Source organism: Ambystoma mexicanum, chromosome 6q (genome assembly GCF_040938575.1).
Source record: "Ambystoma mexicanum isolate Mex_15411 chromosome 6q, UKY_AmexF1_1, whole genome shotgun sequence".
NCBI lineage: Eukaryota > Metazoa > Chordata > Amphibia > Caudata > Ambystomatidae > Ambystoma > Ambystoma mexicanum.
This window is the reverse complement of record NC_090937.1, coordinates 1,474,059,184-1,474,083,854: the sequence shown is the minus strand read 5'-3', so window position 1 is coordinate 1,474,083,854 and position 24,671 is coordinate 1,474,059,184. Positions and strand designations below refer to the sequence as shown.

Sequence of the window (24,671 nt, the reverse complement as noted above, 5' to 3'; positions counted from 1 at the left end):
CTGGGCGCAAGCAACCCAACAAATCCACACCTGATACTGACTGACTAGTGTTTGAGTCATTGCTGGATTCTGCTGCCAGGCTAGGCCACCGAGCCACACTCACTTATTAGATACCCCAAAAATTAGGGGGAGGTGCACTGACTATTACCCACTATCCTTTTCTCACGTTTCATGCTTTAATTCTCTGTAAATTGCACAGAGTTGGACCTGCTACGCTTACACTTTTGCGTAGGCAGGTCCCCTCTGTACAATTTTCTACATTTGCACTGCAGAACGCAAAACTTAATAAAAAGAAGATGGTGTACCTGGGTGTATACCACACATTTGCACTCCGTCCTGCAAAATGAGTAAATGCTGCCTGACGTGCACGCATTTGAAGGCAGTGTTTACAATTGATTCCTCTGGTGTAAAATGCAGACGGACTCCATAGGAATCTACAATATTTGCGCCAGCATGAAAATACATGCTGGCGCAAATGCGTGGAGCTTTTGTATAGTGGAGAGGAAGAAGGTGGTGGAATCGTAACTTAGGATCCATCCCTATTCGCCACCATACAAATAATTGAAAATGTATGCCATCTCAACACTACGAAGCTTACATTCTTCAGCCGTACACATATGGGTACGGCACTTCAAGCTTACACGCTTCAGCCCTACACGCAGTGCACTTATGATAAGGTCACTGCTCCCTCAGCTGTAGATCGGGACACCAATAATGTTGATGCGCAATCTCAATGCTCCAACTCAAAGAAGCTAAAATCGATTTACAGGATTCATTCTTTTCTCATGATCAGCTTTATGTGGCTTGCTCCAGACTTGGAAACAAAGACAATTTTTTCACACTAGCTCCTACAGGAAAAATAGCAATATTGTCTACAAAGAAGCATTGGTTTAGTTCGTTAAATGAACTTCAATCTAGGACTGAAGTAGGAATTACTGAGCAAGGGACGGGTACGCCTGCTAGTCTACACATAAAGGAGGTAATACCCTGGACTGGGTCCTCACACATAACATCATAATCTCTTCACTTCTGGTTACTCCATGTCCTTGGTAAGACCATTATATTGTGTCTTTTGATTTACAACTGCCTTCCAAGCCTAAATGCATGTATATTAATCCCAGAATTCAGAAGTTGAGGAACCTACATTCCCCCCCCCCCCCCGATGCCTTGAAACCTATCATAGATAAATTGACTTCAACCTCTGTTATAGAAGAATTGGTGGGCCAATTTCAGCATGTCACAACAGTGGTTGTCAATATCTGGGCACTGGAGAAGGTTATGTTAATACAAATTGGGGTAAAAATGAATACCTGGTTATCCGATGAGATCATTAAGTATAGGCAGGCCAAGAGGGCCTGTGAACGGATATGGCGAAGCAACCAAAGTCCCGGAAACAAATCTAACTATAAGGCTGCAGCTTCCTGATAAACAAGGCATTTTGTTCGCAAAACAGTCAGACTATAATTATAGGATTGAAAATGCTACATCTAGCTCAAACAAACTCTTTGCGATCCTCAAAGAACTAGAGGGAAAAAGGGAGCCAAAGTCAAACATTGATAAAGATGACTCTTGGGTCAATTCGTACAGAATGCACTAATGGGTAACATTGGAAGCCATCAACAGTCCATTAAAAAGAGAGAAGACTTCTAGCTGCCACAACCTATCCTATTAAATCCCGTCTGACCTTTTCTAGCACTGATTTACCTAGTTTCTCTTCAGGCAAGTCTCCGAAGCAGAGGTTTTTAATATTGTCAAAAGCATAAAGCCAACTTCATGCAAGGGCAACGTCTGCCCCGCAAATATCATTATAGAATCCTTAGACATTCTAATTTCGCTGATCCCAAAAATTGTGAATTCCTCCTGCACAGCCTCTGTTGTACCTACAGTCTTGAAAGAGGTTCGGATTACACCATGGATAAAAAAAAGATTCCTTCGATCCGACTATTGCAAGTAATTATCATCCAATTACGAATGTGCATTTCTGTTAAAGATTTTGGACTCAATAGCTTCTATTCAGATTTAGGAATTCCTTGAAGCTAACAATTTATTCAGTCAACGCCAATCCGGCTTTCGTGCCAAGCATGGCACAGAGACATAGCTTTTAGATCTCAAATTCAACATCTCGTGAATTTTTGAGCATGAACATACCGCCCTTCTTATGTTATTGGACCCGTCGGTGACCTTTGACTTGGTGGATCATTCCATTCTGTTCAGTAAATTTGGTGAGGTGGCCAATCATTCTACTAAGTCATCGGCCGGATTGAGTCTTTCCTCGGTAATCGTACCGCCAGGGTTTTTGTGGATGAATTTAAAGCCATTTTAGTCCCACTGCCCTGTGGTGTGCTTCAAGGTGCTTGCCTCTCCCTGACATTATACAATATGTACACCCGTCCTTTGTTTGATCTCTTGGATGACCTGGGTGTAAGTTATACCAACCATGCCGACAACACCCAGGTTGTCCTCGAACCTTCGGGTGACTATGCTAGGGATTTTGAGGCTATCAAGCAGATTTATGCTAGTGTGCTAGTGTACAGCCATCCAGATCTATGCTGGATGGCTGCTAATTCGCTCGAATTTAATGATAGCAAGACTGAGCTCTTAATTCTGAGGTCAGGTCTCCGCTTGAAAAAACGCAAGCCTTGCTGCAAGCAGTTTTTAATTCATGACTGTGCCATTCCAGTGGTACCCTATGTTAAGACGTTAGTCGTCTACCTGGACTCACAATTAACTATACAGAAGCGTGTCTGCCTGTGTGTATGAACTTAAATTACTGCAGCAAACCAGACCTTATCGGTCTGATAAAAATAGATCTTTACTTGCTTGTGCTTTAGTGAATTCCAAATAGTTTGCCTGCAGGTACCGCCAACTTGTAAAAGCTGCAGATCATCCAGAATCTGGCCGTGAGGGCATTCAGACCCTGTCACTCCTGCTAGAGTGGCACTTCACTGGTTACCAGTTAAACATTGAATCGTCCATAATATGCTCACCCTAACCCACACATGTAGGTTGGGCAATGCACCTCAGTACCTCTGTGCTCAACACAAGGCTGCCCCCAGCAGAAGATTACTCCGATTTAAAGGAGACAATAAACTCTTTTCACCACGCATCAAACTGCAGAAGTGCAGGCGTCCGATGTTTGATGCATGGGGTCCTTGTGCCTGGAATGGGCGGCCGGCTTCGCTAAGCGCTATTCCTTGTTTGCCTAATTTTGAAAGAGCCCTAAAAACGTACTTGTTTTACCAGAGGTGCTGATTGATGAGTTCTACTCTGGCTCCTGTTTTCTGGCTTTGAATCCCCTGGTCGGACAGTGCTATTCAGTTTGTGAATAATTCGTATGTTATGTTGTGTGTGTGTGTGTGTGGGCCCTGGGGCAAGTGGCGTGTAAATAATTATCCTAATATTAATAATAATATTTATCACTCTGCAAGAATTTAGATTTAGCTTCAAAAATTGCTTTTTTATGCCTTTAATGCTGTTTGAACATTATTCAATGCCTTTTAATTTCTATTTTTTCTCCCGGCTCATTCTTTCTGCGGTAGCTTTGTGTAAGATTTGCAAGCATTAAAGAATAGCAATAGTTAGGCTGTTTTTTTTTACAAGGTCTAAGTTGCAGCGGGGAGGTTTTATCACAAATAGTTTTTAGTCGATTCATGACTTTATTGAACTATATATCACATGCCAAGCCTGTGTCACAGCTTTCAGCCACACGGGCTAACTCGGCCCCAGGAATCCTGGCTACCTCATTTTATTACATCTCAAAATCATGTCTTTGGATCCAGCGACTGTATGGCCGATCTTACTTGCATTAAAAGAAAAGAGTCTGACAGAGTGATCAGACCCAGAAGTGGGCATCGCATCCCCCTGGTAACTCCAGCCCCATGTGATAAAATCCAGTCCAGACAAAGGCCATGCCATGAGAAGGGGATGCAGTCAGAATGCGAAGATCATGGCCGCATGTCATGCAGAATATTCAAAACACATTTCCATCCCTGTGTCAGGGCTGGAAATACATACGGTAGAGCAGCGTGTTACAACACTGTTGTACCATGTATGAAAATAAATGCACAGAAGCGTCGCTATTGACCCAGTGCTGCTAAGGAGTAACTGGGATGTGCACACTGGGCCTCATTCCGAGTCGGGCGGTAGGGGATACCGGCACCAGTAAGGAGATGGGTGCCAGTAATCCCCTACCGCCCGATCCCGAGGTCCCCCAATGGGACCCGTAAGGTACTGTTGGTCCGACCAAACGTACCGTACAGGTCCCGTTGGGGGACCTCGGAAATCACCTCGGAATCGGGCAGTAGGGGATTACCGGCACAGGTCTCCTTACCGGTGCCCGGTATCCCCTACCGCCCGACTCGGAATGAGGCCCATTGTAACATTTTGGGGAGTTATGAACACTTTTACCTCCACCTAAAAATTGGAAGTATTTTGAGGTCTGTTTCAATCATGTAACTGAGCAGTATTTTACCACGTGTGGTATTCTCAAACTAGTGCATGCAGTAAAAACCCTCATGATCCCACATTAAGGTGGGCAGACAAAATGCACTACATATTTTAAAGACCGCCTGTGTTTACCGCTACAGGCAAACCTATAATAGGAACTTTTGAAATTGCAAGATCATAACATTCCGATGAAGTATGGTAGACTAAGATGTAAATATCTAGGCTTTCAGCAATTTTCTAAACTTTGATTAAGAGATGGAGAGCTTTAGCAGTCCCGAAGCTGATTCCACGTCTTCAGCCAACAAGAGCGAAACGTCTGTCGCCTCTTCTGGGAAAACCTGGTTTACTGTGGGTGTTAATGCAATGTTTCATCTTGTAGACCATGTAACTGGAAGGTGCTCATCTCTGAATTGATACAGTGTTATCCAGGGGATAGTTCTACATTGTTTCATCAAAAAACAAAACTATTATCGATTAAGTTACTTCGGTAGGTTTCTTTGTGGCTCTTTTAACTTTTAATAAGGGAGGCCCTCCAACACTCCTTCACTTTCCACCCCAACATCTATCCTTTCTCACCCCTTTATGCCATTTGCCCCATTACCTACACCTATCTATTGCACCCAGGGCAAAACACCAGAACACACCAGCAGTACGTAGCTCCTCTGTGGCTACCCTGGACTGCACTCCCTCCCCAAATTAGTCACTGCAAATTACATACCATTTGGTTGACTTGTACTTTGAATCAATAGACAACGTAGACAGCAATATTTCAAACTGGAATTCATTTTCTATCTCGTTTTTGTCCATTTTCTAATGAAGGGCACGATCCTAGATGATGCTACCGAAAAAGGGTGTGTTGCTGCTGTTGTAGTCTACTTTTCCAACAGTTTTGCTCTCAATTGAAAGTGTAGCAAGAACCGATAGCTCTCTTCATTTGGTGAACACAGCGCTCAGAGGACGTTCCAAATGCTCAGGCGGAAGAATGGAAGATGTGTGTGGAATTACGGAAACGTGTTCGGTACCGGTGAAAAGGAAGGCAGTGTCCAGCTACATCCAATAAGGTTAGGTTAGGTTACAATGAATGGCTTGGAGCTATTCCGAAGACCAGAAAAGTAGCTAGGCTATGCGGTGAAGCAGTCATGGTGCCACATGATCGGTGTACCTAGCCAAAGCATAACAATACTTGCCAAATGGTGAGAGTGTGTGAGAATTCTATGGGAAAACCTGTTATATTGTGAGACTACCACGTGCTGCCAACAGCTACCCAGTGGTGCCCATTCCTGGGCATATAATGTGAAGTCTGGCAAATAGTTGCACGCAGCAACAGGCTGGTTTTGGGAATGGGACCATGCCATGTGAAAAGTGTGAAACCCTGGTGGCACTATGTAGTCTCTTCTTCTTTCTGAGGGTGATGAATCAAGTCCAATCAGTGGGTAATAATAACACTTGTTAATACAGAGCTTAAAATTAGTCCATCTACATGAAGCTCTATATCAATCACCAAATTATAATTAGATGATGCAAGTACAATGACAACATATTGAAATGCCTAGTAAATTGTGCTAGTTGCTGTCGTCTGATGGCAAACGCTAGCCGTTTGTGTAAATACCTGGCAATGATGCAAGTTCTTTACTGTATGATGAAAATAATATGTGGGGTGCATTTAAGGCCCTAAGCAGAAATCCCCTTCACCTAAAACCACATTTAAACAGTGCCACCAAGACGGCTGTGCTTTTGTCTTCCTGGCACATGTGTGGCAAGCATTTGAACACTGCTTTGAAAAACGGCCCTGCGTTTGCTTCATTTTCGTCTGCATAACTAGAAGTTATGCCCTGCCTTCAGAACGACGCTGTGTTTGTTTTTCTTACATCTGAAGAACAAAAAGTATGCACAACATCCTAAACAGCTTTGTTTTAGTGATAAATCACACGAGGGGCAAGGGTTTCTACATTACAACCCGACACAGCTTTTGTTTCCCTTTGATGTGAACCATTGCGCTCAAACTGGAAATGAAAGAAATAGCGTGGCTTTTTATCTTTTCTGTGTCCAAATCAAAGAAATCCTGTGTAGTATCCCTCTGTGTTCATGAACCACAGTACATGCTCAACCCCTCCAAAGGACTAATAGAAAGACAATCCCGTGACCAGCAGAACCACATTTTGAAACTTTAAATGAAAGACCTGCACACGAGTGAATCTGCTCTTTGGAAAATAAGGAAAAATGTTTAAAAGTCAATGTTGAATGACAGCTTTTGCTTGCACAAAAATGTCTGAATATGTGTGGGTGGGCGTTTGGCTATACAATATACATTATATCTGTCCCCACAAGATTTAGTTACATTGGAGAAGGCTCAGAAACCAGTAAAACTGGTTTTTGGCTCAGGCACAGAATTCATTTGCAAGCCTTGCCTCCCACTGAAAATTCGCACCACTAAGTGAAACAGTCCACAACAGCATGTGAGGTGCCCGAGAGTGTGAGGATTCTCTGTTCTACCAGACTAGCAGGCATTACTGGAATAGGGGAAAAAGGAATCCCGTGTGGCTAGTGCGTAACCAAGAAAAGCGATTTCCTCCAGCACCCACTCTGAAAGAGGAACTGTCAAACTTCAAAGGCCATCATAAAAGTCCTTTGTTGCAAGCTGAGCCAAGAGGAGACTTTGCTGTGGGGATCTGCAGCACCGGCCCCATATGTGACGAATCCTCCCCATTGACATTAAAGTACTTCTTCATTTTAAGACATTTTTCCCAGCACCATGAATAAGTAATAATTTTGTATTATGCTAGTTTTTCATGTGATTTTTAGACGAATGTAAAGAGACCAAGTTCATCTTTCTAGCACTTTGTGAACTGAAATGGCCTGCAAAGACGCTTTTCTGACTGAATTATAAATGGGACAAATATGAAACTAGGTGGAAAGATGGAAAATGCAATTATGAATATGTGTACTCAGTGGCAACATTTTAACCACTATGCATTTCATGAATAGGGCCAAAATGTGCCAAAGAGTGTGATGCTACCTTGCACAGAGCCGGCGGTCGGTTTGTTCAATTCCCTGTGACCCATTGAATCCACATATCTACTTCTTATGACAGTGGTTTGTATGAGTCTGAAGCTTTGATCCATAACAAATTTTTGCTAAAAAAGTGGATCTGAGAACAAAGAAATGTCATAAATGCAAACAGACAAATGATGCCCTTTCCCCTGAACCAATCGGACCAGGGTAGGAGAGAGGACTGGTAGGCTGTCCTATCCCAGGATAGGAGTAATTGCAGAGTACTTCCCCCCAGATTTGTAAAATAGATGATGTCATTTGAGCTATATAAGGGGGACACAGAGAGACACAAGGGATCCACCCACAGCAAGATCCATCCATCCCATCTATAGCAAGACACACACAAGAATCCAGGGAGAAAGGAGAGGAGGCAGCTGATCCCATCCAAGAGAGTGCAGAGACCAGATCTTGCCTAGCTGACACCATCCACAAGAGTGCAGAGACCAGACCTTGCCTAGCTGACCCCATCTAGGAGAGCGAAGTGCCCAGACCTTGGCCTAGCTGTCCAGAATCCCATCCAGTAAAGTGCAGTGACCAGACCCCTTGGCCTAGCTGTCCAGAGTGACCAGATCACTTGTCCTAGCTGTCCAGAGTGACCAGAGACCTCGCTGGTCTTCCAGAATCCTAAACTCAAGCTTACCTTGTAAGTAGCAAATAACCCCGGTCCCAAATTGCATACCCCTCTCTTTTGAATCTTGCATCCCATAGAAAATCCCATTCAAAGTCCCAAATTGCCAGTATAATCCATTCACCTTTCCATTGACAAATCTATATTAGGCTGTGTATGTTAGTGTATTTCTTTTATAAATCGTTCAGTTGTCCGTATAAATCCTTAGCATTATTTTCAAGTAAATCAATTAATTTCCCTATAAAGAGATTCACGGTGTGAGTTGGTTGAAATTTGAAATGAACCACCTCCCATGAATTCCGATTTTGCATCTGTCCCATATAAAAACCCAAACCATAGTCCCGTTAAGAACCATCCCTTTCTGTCAGAATCCTATCTGTTATGTGACTTTGTCCTTCTCCTTGAAACCGATTTCCGATTTTGACAGCAAAGCCCTTTCCGTGGCTGCCTGTCATCACAAGCCCTGTGTAAAAACGAATTCCCATTCAGCCACGTGTGTTTTTCTTTTGCATTTGTTTTCTGTCCCAAAATCGATTTTCTTACCTTGTGTTTATGTTGCCTTGGTGTCCTGCTTAAGTTGTCTGTAAGCTTCCTTATCTCTCAAGTGTTCAACACAAATGTTCATTTCTAGCTGTCCTACCGCGGTTGTAAGCTGTTGTGCGAGTAACAAGTAAAATCCGATTCTGCCGTTTCGCTCATGAATCGGGTTTTCATTTTCTTTTCTGGCCTCCCATCTTGGGGTGGTGGGGTGAATTCTAAATCCGGTTTTTCACTCTTTATCCTGACTCCTTGCCACTGCCTTCCATCCAAAAAGAAATAAGTTTGCTGATTTCTGGGGATGGGTTTGCAGGGGGAGTGCTTAACCTTAAGTACCATCACATGCTATGAAATCATTTTTCCTGTTTTACCATTAAAGATTCATGTGCATTGAGGGGATTTTGAACTAACTGTGTTGTAGGAATCTTTGCATCTGTATTGCCACAACATTGGTGGCTCCTGTCCAATTGTTTGATTTTGCTTTTACTTTCATTGAACCATATTATTAATAAATATCATAATGATACACACCGGCCTTGTCCACTGTGACACAGGGTGTTTGTGATGGTTGGTGGCCTACTGAATAAAAGAACCTGTGGTTGATTAAAGATAGAAAGCGTTTTTACTGTGCGCCATATTCATTATCAGGGGAAGGAGTCCCTGGCTGGAGCGTGTGTGTTATAAAACTGTTACAACCTGTTAGAGGTGTTATATTAAAATATTTTTTAAAAATCTATGAAATGAGGGTAACCTGGACATGCAATTGTAACACTAGGCAAATCACGAATATAGATTGGCATGTATCCCAATACCTACAGTAGCAATAACGAAAAGCTTTTCAGTAGACACGTGTCAAAATTGTTGGATTTGTTATCAGTTGTTGCTAGAATAATTGCTTTCTAACTTTGCACATTCATTTTCACAGTAAATTAAACACACACCACCCCCACCAATCAAAGGAAATAATACCCTTATGTGCATTCGCCTCAGCCTTTAACGCTTCAATTTTTCTAACTCCTGACCTCTTCGCTCAAACTTAAAGAAACAAATATAACGTGTGCAAATATAGCTTTTTCCCATATTTACTCAAACTACTTTGCCTCCCAGTAAAGAGCATAGTTTGGCAAGGTGACTCCATATCACCCGAGCATGTGTTTCCAGTCCTGGGCTTTCGTGTAACAGATCAGAGAATTCTGGGAGTTGTATTCTTTTGTTTCAACTGGATTAACATACCAGAAGTTAATGATTTCCAAATGAAATCCCAGAAGGGGTCAAATGACATGGAGTCACTCATTTGATTGCCCTAAAAACACCCCACAAACAAGAAAATGAGCCCAGTCACCTGCTAAAATACCATAAATGAATGCCAATCCCACTCCACGCCTTCCTTTGGCTATTTACTTAGGTTCCCCACTCCTGCCCCTACAACCGCCTACTATCTCTGGCCCTTTTAATTAAACCAGCCAAATAAAAACAGCCCTTTCAGTCCACCTTAAACCCTCAACTCTTCCATTCTGGAAAGCCAGGGCTGTGCAGAAATTATTACACTGTTTAAGCATGGTTTGTTTCACAAACAGATGCACATTTGGAAGAATAGAGCCTTCTTAAAAAAAACTCTCAGCAAAGAATTAAGCCATTGGCTGCTTCCTGTATATGACGGTGTAGTGCTCAAGGATGTCCAATGCAATGGCTCCCTGCTCTCCATGGGGGGAGATTAACAGGCTGCCTGACACGCCTCTTGCCACCCTGGATGATGCCCACCCTGGCCGCTGCCCGGTCTACCATCGCCTGGAAAGGGGCCTGTGTGTATCCCCTCAAAGTAACCTAAGATGAAGTAACTCACCACGTTGCATTTCAGTGAATGTAGGCTATTCCTGGCCTCTGAGACATGGTCAAATGTCTTCACCGCCTGGCCAGTGGTACAGCAGCCTTTTGTGGTTAGTGAACTATGGTCCTTGGGGGGTATGAAGGGAATTGCAATAGCGCCTAGCTCGATTCCCCGATTTGTCCTGGAAGATCAAAGGAGGATACCTTTAATTCTTCTCACTGTGAAATGGCAGATGCACCCTTTTCCTGGGCAACGATCATGTTGGCGCGCGGGTAGGCCCTGGAGTGCGGGTGTCGCAGCACAAAAGAGATGGACACAGGATGTGCTAAACACGTCTTCATTTATTCAATTCCAGCTTCGTTCTGCCCTTCCCCCCTTCCCCTCCTCGTCACTTCCCATCCACACGTATGTTTCCCTTTCCCTAACGCCCGCCTCCCGCTCCCAGGGCAACGTCAACATGACAGATTAATTCACCAAAAATAAGTGGGATTTGGGCTGGAACGTGTGTTTCCCTGGGCGAGCCCAAAGCGCAAGAGAGAGCATGGGAAGGGTCAGATCGTGATCTTGGAAAGATCGAGGAGGAGTGAGACAGAAAGAGGAGAATGAGGTACATTGCCAACTAAACCCGGAAACTTCGTTCCAGTTCAAAACCAGGTGCAATATTGATATTGATATTTTATTTGATCGCGCTCATAGACATGTATTTCAGAGCGCGACGAGGCAAGGGAGCGGAACGAGGGAGAACAAAAACAAAGAGCTTACTAGGTCCAGTGACATTGAGAATGCGTAAGTGCAAGGGAGAGGGAAGGGGGAAAGTACAGGGGGGAGGGGAGAAGTGGAAAGTGCCGAGCAAAGGAATACAAAAAAACAAGTGGTAGTGCAGCCAGCAAGTGGCAAGTACTAGGTTCAAGGCACAGACAGGGGGTGTCTGATAAGTGCAGAGAAAGGGTGGGGACTGTAGTATTACATATACAGACCCAGGTGCAAGGGTTGTCAGGAGGCAGAGTGGGTGCGTGGCAGGGTGGGCAGGTACCTGGGCCCAAAATCAGAGGGTAACCAGGTGCACGATGCCGAAGCAGAACAGATCAGCAGGGGATAGGAGGAGAGAAGGCAGAAGCAAAGAGGAAGGTCTTGAGGTGCTTCAGGAACCATAGAGGGTTCTCCTTAAGTTTCAGAGTGGCAGGGAGGCTGTTCCAGAGGGAGAGCCCAGCTGAGACAGAGATCTACCCCCAGCTCATTTCTTTGAGAAACGACTGACCCTGAGGGAGTTGGAGGTGGAGGAGCAAAGTGCTCGAGAGGGAAGGTATTTACGGAGGGACAGTTGAAGGTATTTTGGACCCAGGCACCAGAAAGCCTTGTGGACAATGCAAAGTGTCTTGAATTTAATCCTTGCAGCCACTGGGAACCAATGAAGAGATTTCAGCGCTGGAGAGATACAATCCCAGGGCTTGAAGCCAAGGACAAGCCCCACAGTCCTGTTCTGGATGAGTTGCAAAGGGCAGAGAGTAGAAGCAGGTAGATATAGAAAAAGGCTATTGCGGTAATCCAACAAAGAGAGAACCAGGGCTCGAAAGACAGTGAGCTTCTGGTGGAAGGAGAGGAAAGGCGACTGGGGTGGTCGTGGTCAGGGAACGTACACATCTAAACCGGGGGGCTGCTACATTCAGATCTTGAACGGGGGGGGATAGGAGGGCAGAGGGAGATGCAAGTGGGAGGCGGAAACGTTCACGGCTACACCTGGAGGCCGCCTAGCACATCCATATTGGGGGGCAGAGAGCAGCAGAGTGAAAACATGAGGTACACGCAATAGGCATGAAACAGTGAAACAGTGAACAGCACTGCACACAAGTCCAACCAGGAGATTTGAGAGAAATAAATAGTGCAGTACCTGGGAGACCAAGGAGAGGAACGGAATAAGAGGGCTTTGGTCAGTGCCCACTTAGACTATTACTGGTTGTGAGTGGCCAGAAATTAGGTCTCGTACAGTAGGTGAGCGTCAAGGTAAAGTCCATTAAAGTTACAGCACTTCAATAAGTCCCAACGTTTTAGGATACAGACCTCCAGATTAGGCGATGATTGGAGGCCTGGGCCTATTGGTGAAACTGGGTGGTCAGATGTTCTTCTCCATCCACGAGCCCCACAGACGCATGATTCACTCCCAAGATGGCCCAATATCGCCTTAGAATATCCTGCGTGCGCTGGATCAGGCAGTCTGATTGGACTATTCCTGGCCATATGAGTTGTCCAACAGCCCTAAGGGCCTTTTCACCCAAACCACACATTTTGCAGAAATGGATACAGCTAGAATCCAAAGCGGGGGTCAGATTCCACATCCACCAACCCCTGGATAATATTTTCTGGCTCTACACTCAACCCAAGTTAGGCCAAAAAGCTCCCATCAGCTTGGTTTGGTAAAAGTCCGGCCTCGAAAACAGACAGGAGATGATATCCATTGCAAGCAACCTATGAAGAATGCCAAGCCACTCCAGGGCACTTCATTAGTGAAGTGAGGCAGTATCCTGGGACAAGGAGAAGGACTATCAGGCAGCTGAGACGAGTGAAGCGCCATTTTCCCAAAGTTGTACCAGCTAGGGAGCGAGATGATCTTGGGGCTGGTAGATGCAAATTCCAGCTCAGAATCCGGCTACTTCCGTTTCCTTAAATGTTATGTTTTTGGAGGTCATCGCGGATGTGCACCACCTTGACTGGCCATATGATTTGCTGTAGACCATTGAGGCTACTGGGTCCAGCACTGGCCTTCTGCCATGAGGATGGACCAGCTGGGGCATGAGATAATCATCTGGGTGGGGTCAGTGGAGAGAGAATGCAGCCCTCTCTCGCAGCTGTATCTGGTGCCACAATGTTGTATTTTTGGGTAAAACAGGAAATGGTGCTTTGGTCACGCTCGGCCACTTTCGTGACTAGTTCTGCAAGGTCTGCTCCAGATTGCTGCATGTCAGTTACAGCAAACATTGTGGTTTTGGGGTGCAAAGGTCTTTAGGTCTCTGAGCCGAGTAAAATGATCAGCTGACCAGGAGTAGGCCAATCAGATAGTTTGAGGCAATACTGGGCCGCTGTGGAGTGAATCGATCTTCCTTACGGTTCGTGGGTGGAGAATCTGGTTCCATCTGCTAGCAATGTTTGTTTCTGGAAACACATTGTTAGTTTTTGTGTCTGATTTCAGTTATCCAATTCTGCCAGTATAGTTGAGTTTCATCAGTGTGGAACTGCACATTAAGCATGAATTGCCTGATCAGGTAGCTAAGTGGTAACATGTTTGCATTACCCAAGGCAGGCGTTAAGGAGGAACTTGGGGAACCCCACACTAAATTCCTCTAATTCACAGATTGATTCTAAACAGCAAAGAAAGTGGTAAACCATTGTAAGGCCACACCTCCTATATTCCCTGCAGATGCTGACTGGTCTAGTGTAGCACATGATCTAAAATCTCGAATGCCACGGACAAATCGCATACGACTGCTAGGCTGTATCTTCCTGCATCTGCTTTCCTGAGGATATCACCTACCAATTATACACTCACTGTCTCCATCCAATGTCTAGGTCCAAAGCCTGACCGTAAAGTGAATTAATTATATTGTACCAATTGAGATGGTCTTCAAGCATTGGACATGCCATTTCTCTTGTAGTTATATGCCATTTCAGGAATTTTTGAAAATTAGATGGCCCATCAAGAGCCACCTGTGGCCTTTTATTCAGAGGGCAATCTTAGCTGTCTTCCGTGGTGGTGGGATAATGCCATTGGTGATTGATAAAACATGATCCTTGAAATGGATCCTACAAAGAGATCATCTTGTTTAACTACCTGACGAGCTGCGATCAATTCTGCCAGGCGGATAAAGGTTTGTAGGTGTTAGTTAAGTCGAAGACATCAGGAGAGGGTTCTATGTTCTTTCACCGCCTGTTTATTTTTCATTATTTTTTTGCTGAAAAACTCATCACAACTTTTTTTATATGTGGCGGGTTGTCTGCCCACGCTCCCTCCCCTATTATTTAATTCCGATACCCCAACACCACTACCCTTTATATCCCCTTACCCACTGCCATATATTTTTTTCGATTCGTTTTTTCAATACAAATGTTTTGGCCAAAAACACATTGAGAAAACACCTGGCATGTTACATCATACCGGGGAGAGATGTAAGTCTGTAGGTTGTTTTATCACTGCAGATATATGAGGGAGGTTCCATCCTCTCACGGCAGGGCTAAGGTGGTAAAGAAGAGGCCCAGTTTATCGCATAACTCCAAATACGGCTTCAGGGCATGGTCTAAACGTTCTGAGTTGAGTCAATAATTTGCGGTTTTAAATAGTAATTCAACTCGGTAATGTGATTATCTCTTACAACCAAGGGTAACACATTACAGACTTTGCATGAAGGGTTTTAAAAAGATATATTAAATAAGATATCAGGGCTCATAAATGTGCACTGGCCACTGGATAGCGACAATTGACTCTTGGCGAGTAAAATAATGGTGTGCTCTGTGCATGGGTAGAATTGAGGGAGTGAGCAACTTTTTATGCCTGATTAGGAGCCTGCAACCTGAAATTCTGCCCTCTGTGAATCTAACCAGCTTATAAATTCCCCAAATGTACTGTCAGATGTTTCTAGATCTACAAAATGCAATCGCTGTGCGCATTATAATTAAACCTGTTGATACTGTTTTCACATGTTTGTGATCACATTTTGTGTGTCTGATGAGTGCCTCAGATTTCCCTGAGTTCTCCAATGGGTTCATCTGCTTGAATAGCATTAACATGCATTGTGTGTATTTCCATTGCTTTTTCTGCAGACTCTTCTCAGCAGAAGCAAATTGGCCTGAAACTAACCACACCCTACCCGAAGAGGGAACACTCGCTCCCCCTGAAGCTCCTGTGCACCCTGCCTGACACAGACTTACAGCACCATGGGGTGTTCTGGTTCCGTCAAATAAAAAACAAGATCACACCTCAATATCTTCTTCAGTATGGTTATAAACAAAAAGTGGCCAAGGGTATCGACGAAAAACGATTCATAGCCAACAAAGAATCCATGGCTTTCAATCTAGAAATTAAGGAATTTAAAGAGCAAGATGAAGGTACCTACTACTGCCTGATTAACGCGAACTATGTCCTCTACTTCAGCAGCGGGTTGCAGCTCTACTACCCACCAGGTACTGTTGACTTGACAATGACCAAAGTCTCTGCTGTTGTCGTCACTTATTGGCAAAGTCTGCACTACTACTGGCTTCTGTTACCATCCACTGGTTAATTCTTAGGGCCCTTCTCCTTTAGTCTTTGCACAGCATTTAGGATCAAGATACTTAACAAATTATTAAATGCAGATACCGCAGTATGGAGTGTGTCCATACCAGCCAACACTCCCGATTTTCATGAGACTCTCAATTTTGTAACCCAAAATGTTTTAATTTTGCAACAATGTTTTACTTTCGGCCACTGAAAATGTACTTTACACCAAGTCAATAAGGGAAAGGCAAACCAATCTCTTCCTGGTGCATAATAAGACACTCTCATGTCCATTGCTTTAAAATGTCATTGGGCCTCATTATGACTGTTGCAGTAAGGCAACAACGGCGCCGGTAGTGCTACCGGCGCCGTTGTTGCCATGCCGCAACATTACGAGTTTGCTTGCGGGTGCCGCTCTGGATGCCTGGTCAGACCAGGCATGCAGAGCGGCACCCGCGAGCCGACCAGGATGGTAGCAACGGTACCATTATGAACGGTCCGCTGCTACCATCCTCCCCATTCCCATTGAGCCCTATGGGGGCTCGAATGGGGACATACCAGCTCCAACGTCGCAATGGTCCGGTAATTCCCCTTTCGCGGGACCCGGAGCCGGACCCGGGTTTGGGGGTAGCCATGCCCTTAATAAGGGCATGGTTACCTCCAACTTCGTAATGAGGCCCATTGTCTATATAAGAATCATAATAAACAATATAATGACATGGGAAGGATTTGGGAGCTCCTCTCAGCTAATCAGAAAGTTTGGAATGCAGCAATAACTACTGGCATTGACTGCATTCAAGACCTTCTGACTTCAGAAGCAGCCAGAGAAACAACAGAAAGCATTTCTCTGCCTCCAAGAAACAGCAATGCAATTTCCCAACAAAATGTTCCAACCTAATCTAACACATCAGCGTGAAAGCTAAAATATGGAACAATCCATTCACTTACTGTAGAGAAAAAAAACGATTCACTTTAACAATGAACCTAAAGCAAGTTAAATACAAAAAAGTAGCAGGTGCCCCTTTCTAGAAAGAACACGACATGATAACCTGTTCTGTGGTTGTTTCCCACTTTGAGAGTCCGCAGCCATCGCTTTTAGCTCACTGTACATTTCACAAAGGAGAAATATCCATTTGCATATCAGTCTTTGTCCTGCCCATAAGGGCAGTCCAGCACCGAAATGCTACGCAAACATTATTTGAAGAAGAGTACCAACAGCAACTCCATACACGTGGTTCAGCCTTGTTGGGCCTCATCAGTGAGGTGGAGCTGTGTCTCCGAGTACAGTGAGCAAGGGGTCAACGTCTGGGTTCCCCCAGGTAACTTAGGGTGTTCAACCCCAAGTTCATAATTAAAATGGTTACCTTATAAATACAACCTAGTTATTTATATTAACATAATGAAACCAAATTAAATTTTCTAAAACATTTTGGGAACTTTACTCATTATTAAGGTGACATGTTTTACTTCACAACCGTAACTACAAAACCTTTACTGCTACTAGTACTATGTGCCAATAGCCGTGTATACCTCAGGCGGGGTCATTATCACTTGGAAATATGACCTTTTCCCAATGTATAGCCCTCGGCTTTGCCCCTGCCGTACCTTGGGAGCAAGTCATTATACAGTGATAACAACCCCTCCCTTGACTTCTAAGGCTATATTATTGAATGACTAGCATTCTCTATACAGATCAATAATCTGGGCTAGAATCAAAACTGCATGGGGAAAATATGAGGAAAAGCAGAGGATCTATGAGTAGGGTCACTTTAGACGTGGTGGCACATCAGAAGCGGCCTGCAGTGCGCACGGTTCCATCTGGTGTTATTCGTGCCCTCCCAAATCCACTTTTTTAGTAACATTAGTGGCAGGTGACATTTTAAAGATACACAGCACAAAAAAAACATGATAGGACAATTATACATGCAGGACATTCATCTGTTAGAGTTCTGTCCAGGTCCTATGAGGCAAAACATATGCAAACATCCTAATTTGTATAGACGTTGACACCAGCATAAGTGACGCAACAGAAAGAGCACTGTAAGAAGCATCGTCAACCTTTTATACTTAAAGGCACCAGGAGAAGTGACATTACAAAAAGTTGTCATGAGTAAGTTGAGTGTCAAATAACTTTGTTGTGTGAAATGCATGAATGACACTATTATTATATAATGTGGCAACTCTATAGCTATGAAACCATGAGTGAGGATTTTTACTAATAACATACTAGTATAAACACATAAGCTATGAGGTGAATCACTTACAGGGACTCCAGATAAGACACAGTGAGATCAAATGATTTGCCCAGGATCACACACTTTGGTTAGGGGGTGAAAATGGGACGTGGGCAATTTAGCAGTTGACAACATATCTTCCATTGTTTAGTTGATATAAATATTTAATAAGGCTTTGTTTATAGAAATGCCTTTAAAATAACACACAACAATGCAAACTAGCATGTCATAATAAACTAGCCTTACACTATATTAACTGTCATAGAAACATGTTAAGCAAAATGAGCATGGCTTTAGCTTTATTTTCCCCATCCTGCATGAAAGGTCACATTAGCACCAGGCAAACTAATGTGAGACAAAACAATCGCACTTGGAATTTAAAACCACAGTCTTATTTCAAACACAGCATGCTGCACCCTTCCCATTTCTAATCACCTACATTCACATTTCTTAAGGGACAAACGTCCCCGCTAATCATCCCCCCTCCCTCCTATTAATGGCTGATTGCTCCCATTGTAACGCTCTGTTGACACAGAGCAGCGTGTTAAGATGCTGCAAGCACCTGGGAGAGCTGCTGTAATGCCCTGAACTACAACTACCACACGACAGTGTGAGCTCAGGGCAGAAAAGGCTTTGATCAGACCTGGCGAAGGCAAAGTCAGGACTTTTGGCGCCCCGCAGAGGATGTGTGCAGGAGGCGGGGCAAAATCCATCAGTAAGTCCTGCAAAATACGGGACAGGTGAGGCTTTGCAGATTTGTCTTTTTGCCAAAGGGCAACTTCATCGAATTTGTTGTTTTTACCTCTTTTTATACCACTGAAAGCGTGGCAAGACCCTCTGCAGCCCCACTTCCACATCCCCCTCCCCTCTATATACCTTACCCATACTTACCATCTGTGGTAAAAAAAAAAACAAAGGTAAATACATTCAGTAAAATGTATTTGAGAAAGTTGCCATTCGGCAAAAATGTGGCTTACCAAATCACACTCAAATGAAGCACTGGGCAAGTCAGTTGTTCTCCCTTCTGTCTTATCTGCTCTACCCACACATTTGGGAACATTTAGAAGCATGCCAGTGCCAGTATTACGTGGTACATAGCAAAATTGACATTTTTATTATATGGTGGTTGTGATGTTGTATTTGAAGTCAGCATGGGAGTCACGTGTTTAGGGAGGGAGCCTGTGGGCATGGGGTGCAAGGTGGGGTAGAAAGCAGGGGCAAGGAAGTAATAGGGAGTTCAAGGAGCATGAACAATAAATACAATTGTGAGTTCCGACGCTCTGTGCCTGATTAATATTAAATTGGGTTGCTGTGTGCGAATCAAACTGGCAACAAGGGCGGTTGGCCTGCTCAGTCAATACTGCCCATGTGGCATGGTTTGTCACGCGCCTTCTCCGTGGCAGTGCCGCCGGCGTTTAGGACACCTCTGCCAGTACGGCAGCTTGGAAGCCTTCTGATTGAACAAAAGAAAGTGCGGGATGGCCATCGTGAGTGCAGAGGCGAAGATCTGCTGTTCCGCTGGAGGAGTTGTGCCAGTGAGAGTGAGAGTGTCACGATGCTCATTGGAAAAGGACCGGTGCACAGCAGTCCTGCGGCCCGGCGGTGAGTCAGAAACACAATGTTGTTAACATTGGAGAAAGCAGCGATTTTATTTGTGTGGCACCTCGGATCATTACACGGCACTGCGAGCCGCTCCTCGACTCTTGCCGAGTTCATTGCTGCCTGACGCTTCCTGGAGGAGGCGGGGCTACGCACGACACGTGCTTTGATCACGTGACTTTGGCCCGACTTGAAAGACACAGGCTACCACCCTTGCGGCGTTAAGCCCGAGAGGGTGAAGGCCTAAGGCTGTTAAGCGGCTGTTGGGCGCTGCGGCGCAAGAAGAGTGCGGTTTGAGCTGCCAGTTATACGTGTGAGTAGACGCCGCCTCTTTAGCCCAACAAACCCTACTACAGCTCGCTCCACACGCATTTCGCGCAAGGATTAACCGGAAGGGTTGACGTTGTTGTTTGTGCTGGTGAGTGTGGAGAGTGGTAATATCATCATTCTAATTAATATTGTATTAACTTCTGGTGTGTTGCACACACACTAAAAAGGGAGCACAGGTTTCTTTTAATTTTAATTTTATAATTTTGTTTTAAAATATGATGAAACCATTTGGTTTACGCACAGGTATGCCACCAGTGAATTCATTAGCTAATACAGCATATGATTTTCATACTACTCCTAAACGGCCCGAAACTAAGGCACCAATGCGAGTGCCAGCACGGTGTAGGTCAATATCGCATACCTGTGATATTGGAAAATTTTGTGCTCAAAGCCCGCAGACAGCTCCAATAGCCCCTGAGGTGAACTTGCCCTTCAGTGATGACATTCAAAAATCAGCTAGCCTTGCGCCTTTTGAGACACTGGTCCGACTACGAAAGGAATCCGACAACGTCCTAAATCAAGACACCCTTGTGCATTCTGACCTTTCGGTTTTGGCACCAAAGGAAGGTGAAATAAATGTTAACCTCTGTTCTCCAAAATTAATCAGTACAGCATCATTGGAGACCCTGGCTGTAGCACCAGGCGAAGTTGAATCAACTGAACCAGTCGTCCTTTTTTGTTCTTCTGACCCAACACTAATTGCTCCCCCTTCTGACTCGTTATTAGCAGCTTTCATGGAACCAGTTTTACTAGATGACTACACCTCTCCTGTCCATTCAAAAGTGGTGGTAAATGCGTTAATCCATAAAAATCTGAGTCTGTCTCTAATAACAACAAATGCAGACGGTGAAAAAAATGCTGTAGTTGACGAAGTGAGAACATTGCCAACTAATGCGCCAACAATCCCCAAATTAAACCAAGATATAACAATCCAGCCTAATGAGGAACAACTTTCCCAATCTCCAGTGCTATTTCCTGAACCTTCACAGGACTCATCAATTTTGTCAATATCTTTTACACAATCAACTCCGCGACATCGAGCTAACAATCATACAATTCCAGTGGATGAACCAGCGCCTTCTAAAACGGCTCCTACGGCATTGATTTTACAAGCATTAAATACATCAGTATTTTCCTTGGCTAAATTATATGAAACCTTGGACTCCCGATTAATGGATCAGAATTTTCTGTTACGCGAACTATTAGAAAATTCCAACACCCGTCTTTCTACAGATAAAGATTTAATAACACCTGAAATAACCTCGTCAGTGGTAAAAACCATATGCACATGTTGTCAAAAAAACAATTCTTTGCCTGAATTTACCAATGCAACTGAAAAAACAAATAATGCCACTAAAAAGAATAAAGAAACTCAAACAAATCCCATAACTGAAAAACCAAAAAAAAAACAAAAAAAACAAGGCTGTGTTGACTCAACAAGTATCGACTTGGAAATAATTGAACAACCAATAGTAGTGGCACCGGAAATTGACACCAATCAAGCTCCAGTGATATTACCACAATTACAGGATTATTCAATGTTTAATATTTTTCATGCACACAGCACAAAGGAGAAATGTGCCAAGGAATCAATTTCAGTGAAAAAGACTAAAAACCAAAAAATGAGTAAATTAAAGAAAAATACTAACACAAGACAGTTAATTAGATTGCTAACGGTAGCCGATAACAGAGCACAAGATAAGAGCGCAGCAATAACGCGCAAATATTTGGCTATCTCTAAACATAAGTCGACAACTTCTGGAGCAAGCACTCTTCCATTGGAAACTCAGTCAAAAGTTGTTGTTCAGCACAATATCGAAAATAGAGTGGTTGATCTCATAAAGGATACTTTGGAACCTACAAGTCAGGAAGTTCCGTTAATAAACCACTCCCCTCTAAATGAATTAATTTCAGCTCTAGAGACAAATACTGAAGTATATCAAGAGCGAAATAAATTACAAAACAACATGGAGATCTTTGACCCGTCTCCCGTTATTGCTCATAGCCTATCAATGCCAGTGTCACAAATTGTTGGGGCACAGGAGGAGTCGATTCAAAAGGCAGTCAATGCATTCTTCTCAAAAAGGGCAGCGGAGTGGAAAGTGGCGGCCGCATCAAAACAGAGCAACGCCGAGAGTTCAGTAGAGAATATTCATGGTATACATTTAAGTACACAACATCCTCATCATGAGAATAGTCCAGCAGAGACGCACCAAACTGTTCCCAAAATGAATCAGGGAACAAAATTAAGTTCCTTTCCCGCACATCAGAACCATCAAGATCTAAATCTGAAAGAGATTCAAAGTGGAACTACATCCTCTGTGTGTACTACAACCATGAACAAAAGAACGTGCTGTGACGGATATGAGTCGAATGACTCAATTAAGGAATTAGTCGACTCCTACCTTTTACAGCACTGCCAATACGCTAATATGCCACGAAAAGAAGTGAGTAGAGAGACACCTTTGCAGGCCCATTGTGAGGCCAGACCCCACTTCCCAGTTACTTGTCAAAAAAACGTAATGTTAGTGGCCAACGACCCTCAAAAAAGGAATTCAACACATACATTAAATTCTCTAACCAGAAAAGAAAAGATCCCTACGAAACAAAAGCCAATTGAACAAAAGAGAAATAAGTTCAATGACTTCCATACGTTGATTCTGAAGTGTCGTGGGGCTCCACATGTAAAATATGATTTATCAAGGACAAGTGTCTTAAATATTCTAAACGACATTCCAGAACTCGAAGATATAACATCGACGGATTTCGCTCAAGTGGAGTTCATTTGTGACGCAAACCTATCAATAGTACGCCTTTGGATGAAATCAGGTTTAGTGATGAACACTATATGGAAGGCAAAGATGAATCTCTTCCGAATGGGCTTTTTATTAACTCAAGACCCTGAACGGAAACAACAAGAGAGTGATGTAGAAGTTTGCTCAATTAAACCCAGTGATGTTCTTGAATGTCAATGCACATTTTGTATCGTTGAACAATCCAAACTTGCAAGAAATCAAATGAAAATCCAAGCGTAACCATCACTGCGAAATTCAAACAAACAGACTAAATCAAATGATTCATTAGTCCTTATCAGTTGGAATTCTAGAGGCCATTCCCATCTCCAACAAGAGCTCAATATGCATCTTATTGAAGCAGACATAGTGCTTCTACAGGAAACATGGATGACTGCACCTCCAACATGGGATAACCATGAAATTGCTTTTGTACCAGCGATCGCCAATCAGAAAGGCCGTCCCATGTCGGGCCTCCTAGTCGCAATTAAAACAAGTAAAGACTTGAAGCTGGTGCAATGGGCATCGCCAAACAATTACACCCAACTCGTTAAAATCTCAGTTAGTAAACAACATATTGCAATTATTAACATCTATAGAAATCCTGCGGCAATCATGGATAACATCTTCTATAAAGATCTTGCCATGCTATTCGAAATTGTATCGGAGAGTAATGAAATAACAGACATCATAGTGGCAGGTGACTTTAACCTTGACTGTGTGAACAATGTAAATGGAAAAAAGTCTCAACAACAAATTCATAAGTTGAACACCTTTGTGAAAAACAACAATATGAGAATGGCAAATGGGTCCTTGCCAGGTGATATTCCGGGACAACCAACGTGGAAAAGAGGTGTATCCCATAGCACCATTGATTACGTCTTTGCCTCCTCCTCCCTTTTCATGGCTGCAACAAGCTTTAATGTCATCTTCCAACAAACGAGTGATCACCAGATGCTTAAGCTTGTATGGCCAAGACTGTCTCTTAATCTCAACCAAGAAAGACATTGGATGCCAGAAGGATTAAATCTCAATAATGCCAAATCCCGTTTCAAGTGGACACCGAACAAACTGGCAGCCCTCAATTACACATTGATCAGACAATCAAGTATATATCAGGCTGGCTCTTATCTTGATGCCTTAACATCTTATCGAAGCTTCTACATTCCATCTCAGAAGAAACATAGACACTCCTTTGATGTTACTATACAACAAGCAAAAAAACGTTATCGCAAAGAACTTGGAGCTACTAATCAACTCTCGTTCGGCGAGAAGATAATAGCACGAAAACAGATTAAAACTCGCTTTAGAAATTGGGTTCGATCATATAAAGCCAAACTATTCCAGCGAGATGGAGAAAATTTCCTGATGGCTGCCATGAATAAAAATGCTCCCCAGATTTGGCAACTTTTGAACACCAATATAGCAAGCGATCAGTTTACCTCCCAACTGAATGGAGTAACAGAGCATCAATGGATAACCCACTTTTCCATTCTTTATGAGGATAAAGCATTTGATGACTTTCATTATGTTACACCATCAAACCAACCATGGACCTTAACTTGTTCGACACAAACAATAGAAGAGTTTATCTTAACATCATCATCGTCAAGAGCGGCAGGTGCAGATGGCATTACGAATTTCATGTTTAAGCAACATCCAAAACAGTGGGCTCTTATTCTTAATACCATCTTTCAAGACATCCTTAACTCGCGAAAAATACCAAAATCGTGGCAAACATCACTTATAGTCCCCATATTCAAGAAGGGCGACCGCGGCACACCTTCTAATTATAGGCCAATTGCGCTATTAGATTCACCAGGCAAAATTTTCGCACGCTTGGTGTTACGCGACTTTAATCAATGGACCCAAATTTCCAACCATCGGGATCAAAATCAGACGGGATTTGTGGCAGGCATGGGCACAACGGTCAATTTGTTAACACTCAATGCCCTTAAAGAACAAGCACATCACACAAAATCCT

The 24,671-nt window shown here is 43.5% G+C and overlaps 1 protein-coding gene across 1 annotated transcript in view; it reads left to right on the top strand.

The window, feature by feature from the left end:
• Window positions 1-24,671, top strand: part of CD8A (CD8 subunit alpha) — a 170,065-nt gene that overhangs the window by 6,676 nt on the left and 138,718 nt on the right. Inside the window, exon 2 of the mRNA XM_069630231.1 lies at window positions 15,300-15,659. Coding sequence (XP_069486332.1) covers window positions 15,300-15,659 — 360 coding nt within the window. The remainder of the gene's footprint in view (window positions 1-15,299; window positions 15,660-24,671) is intronic.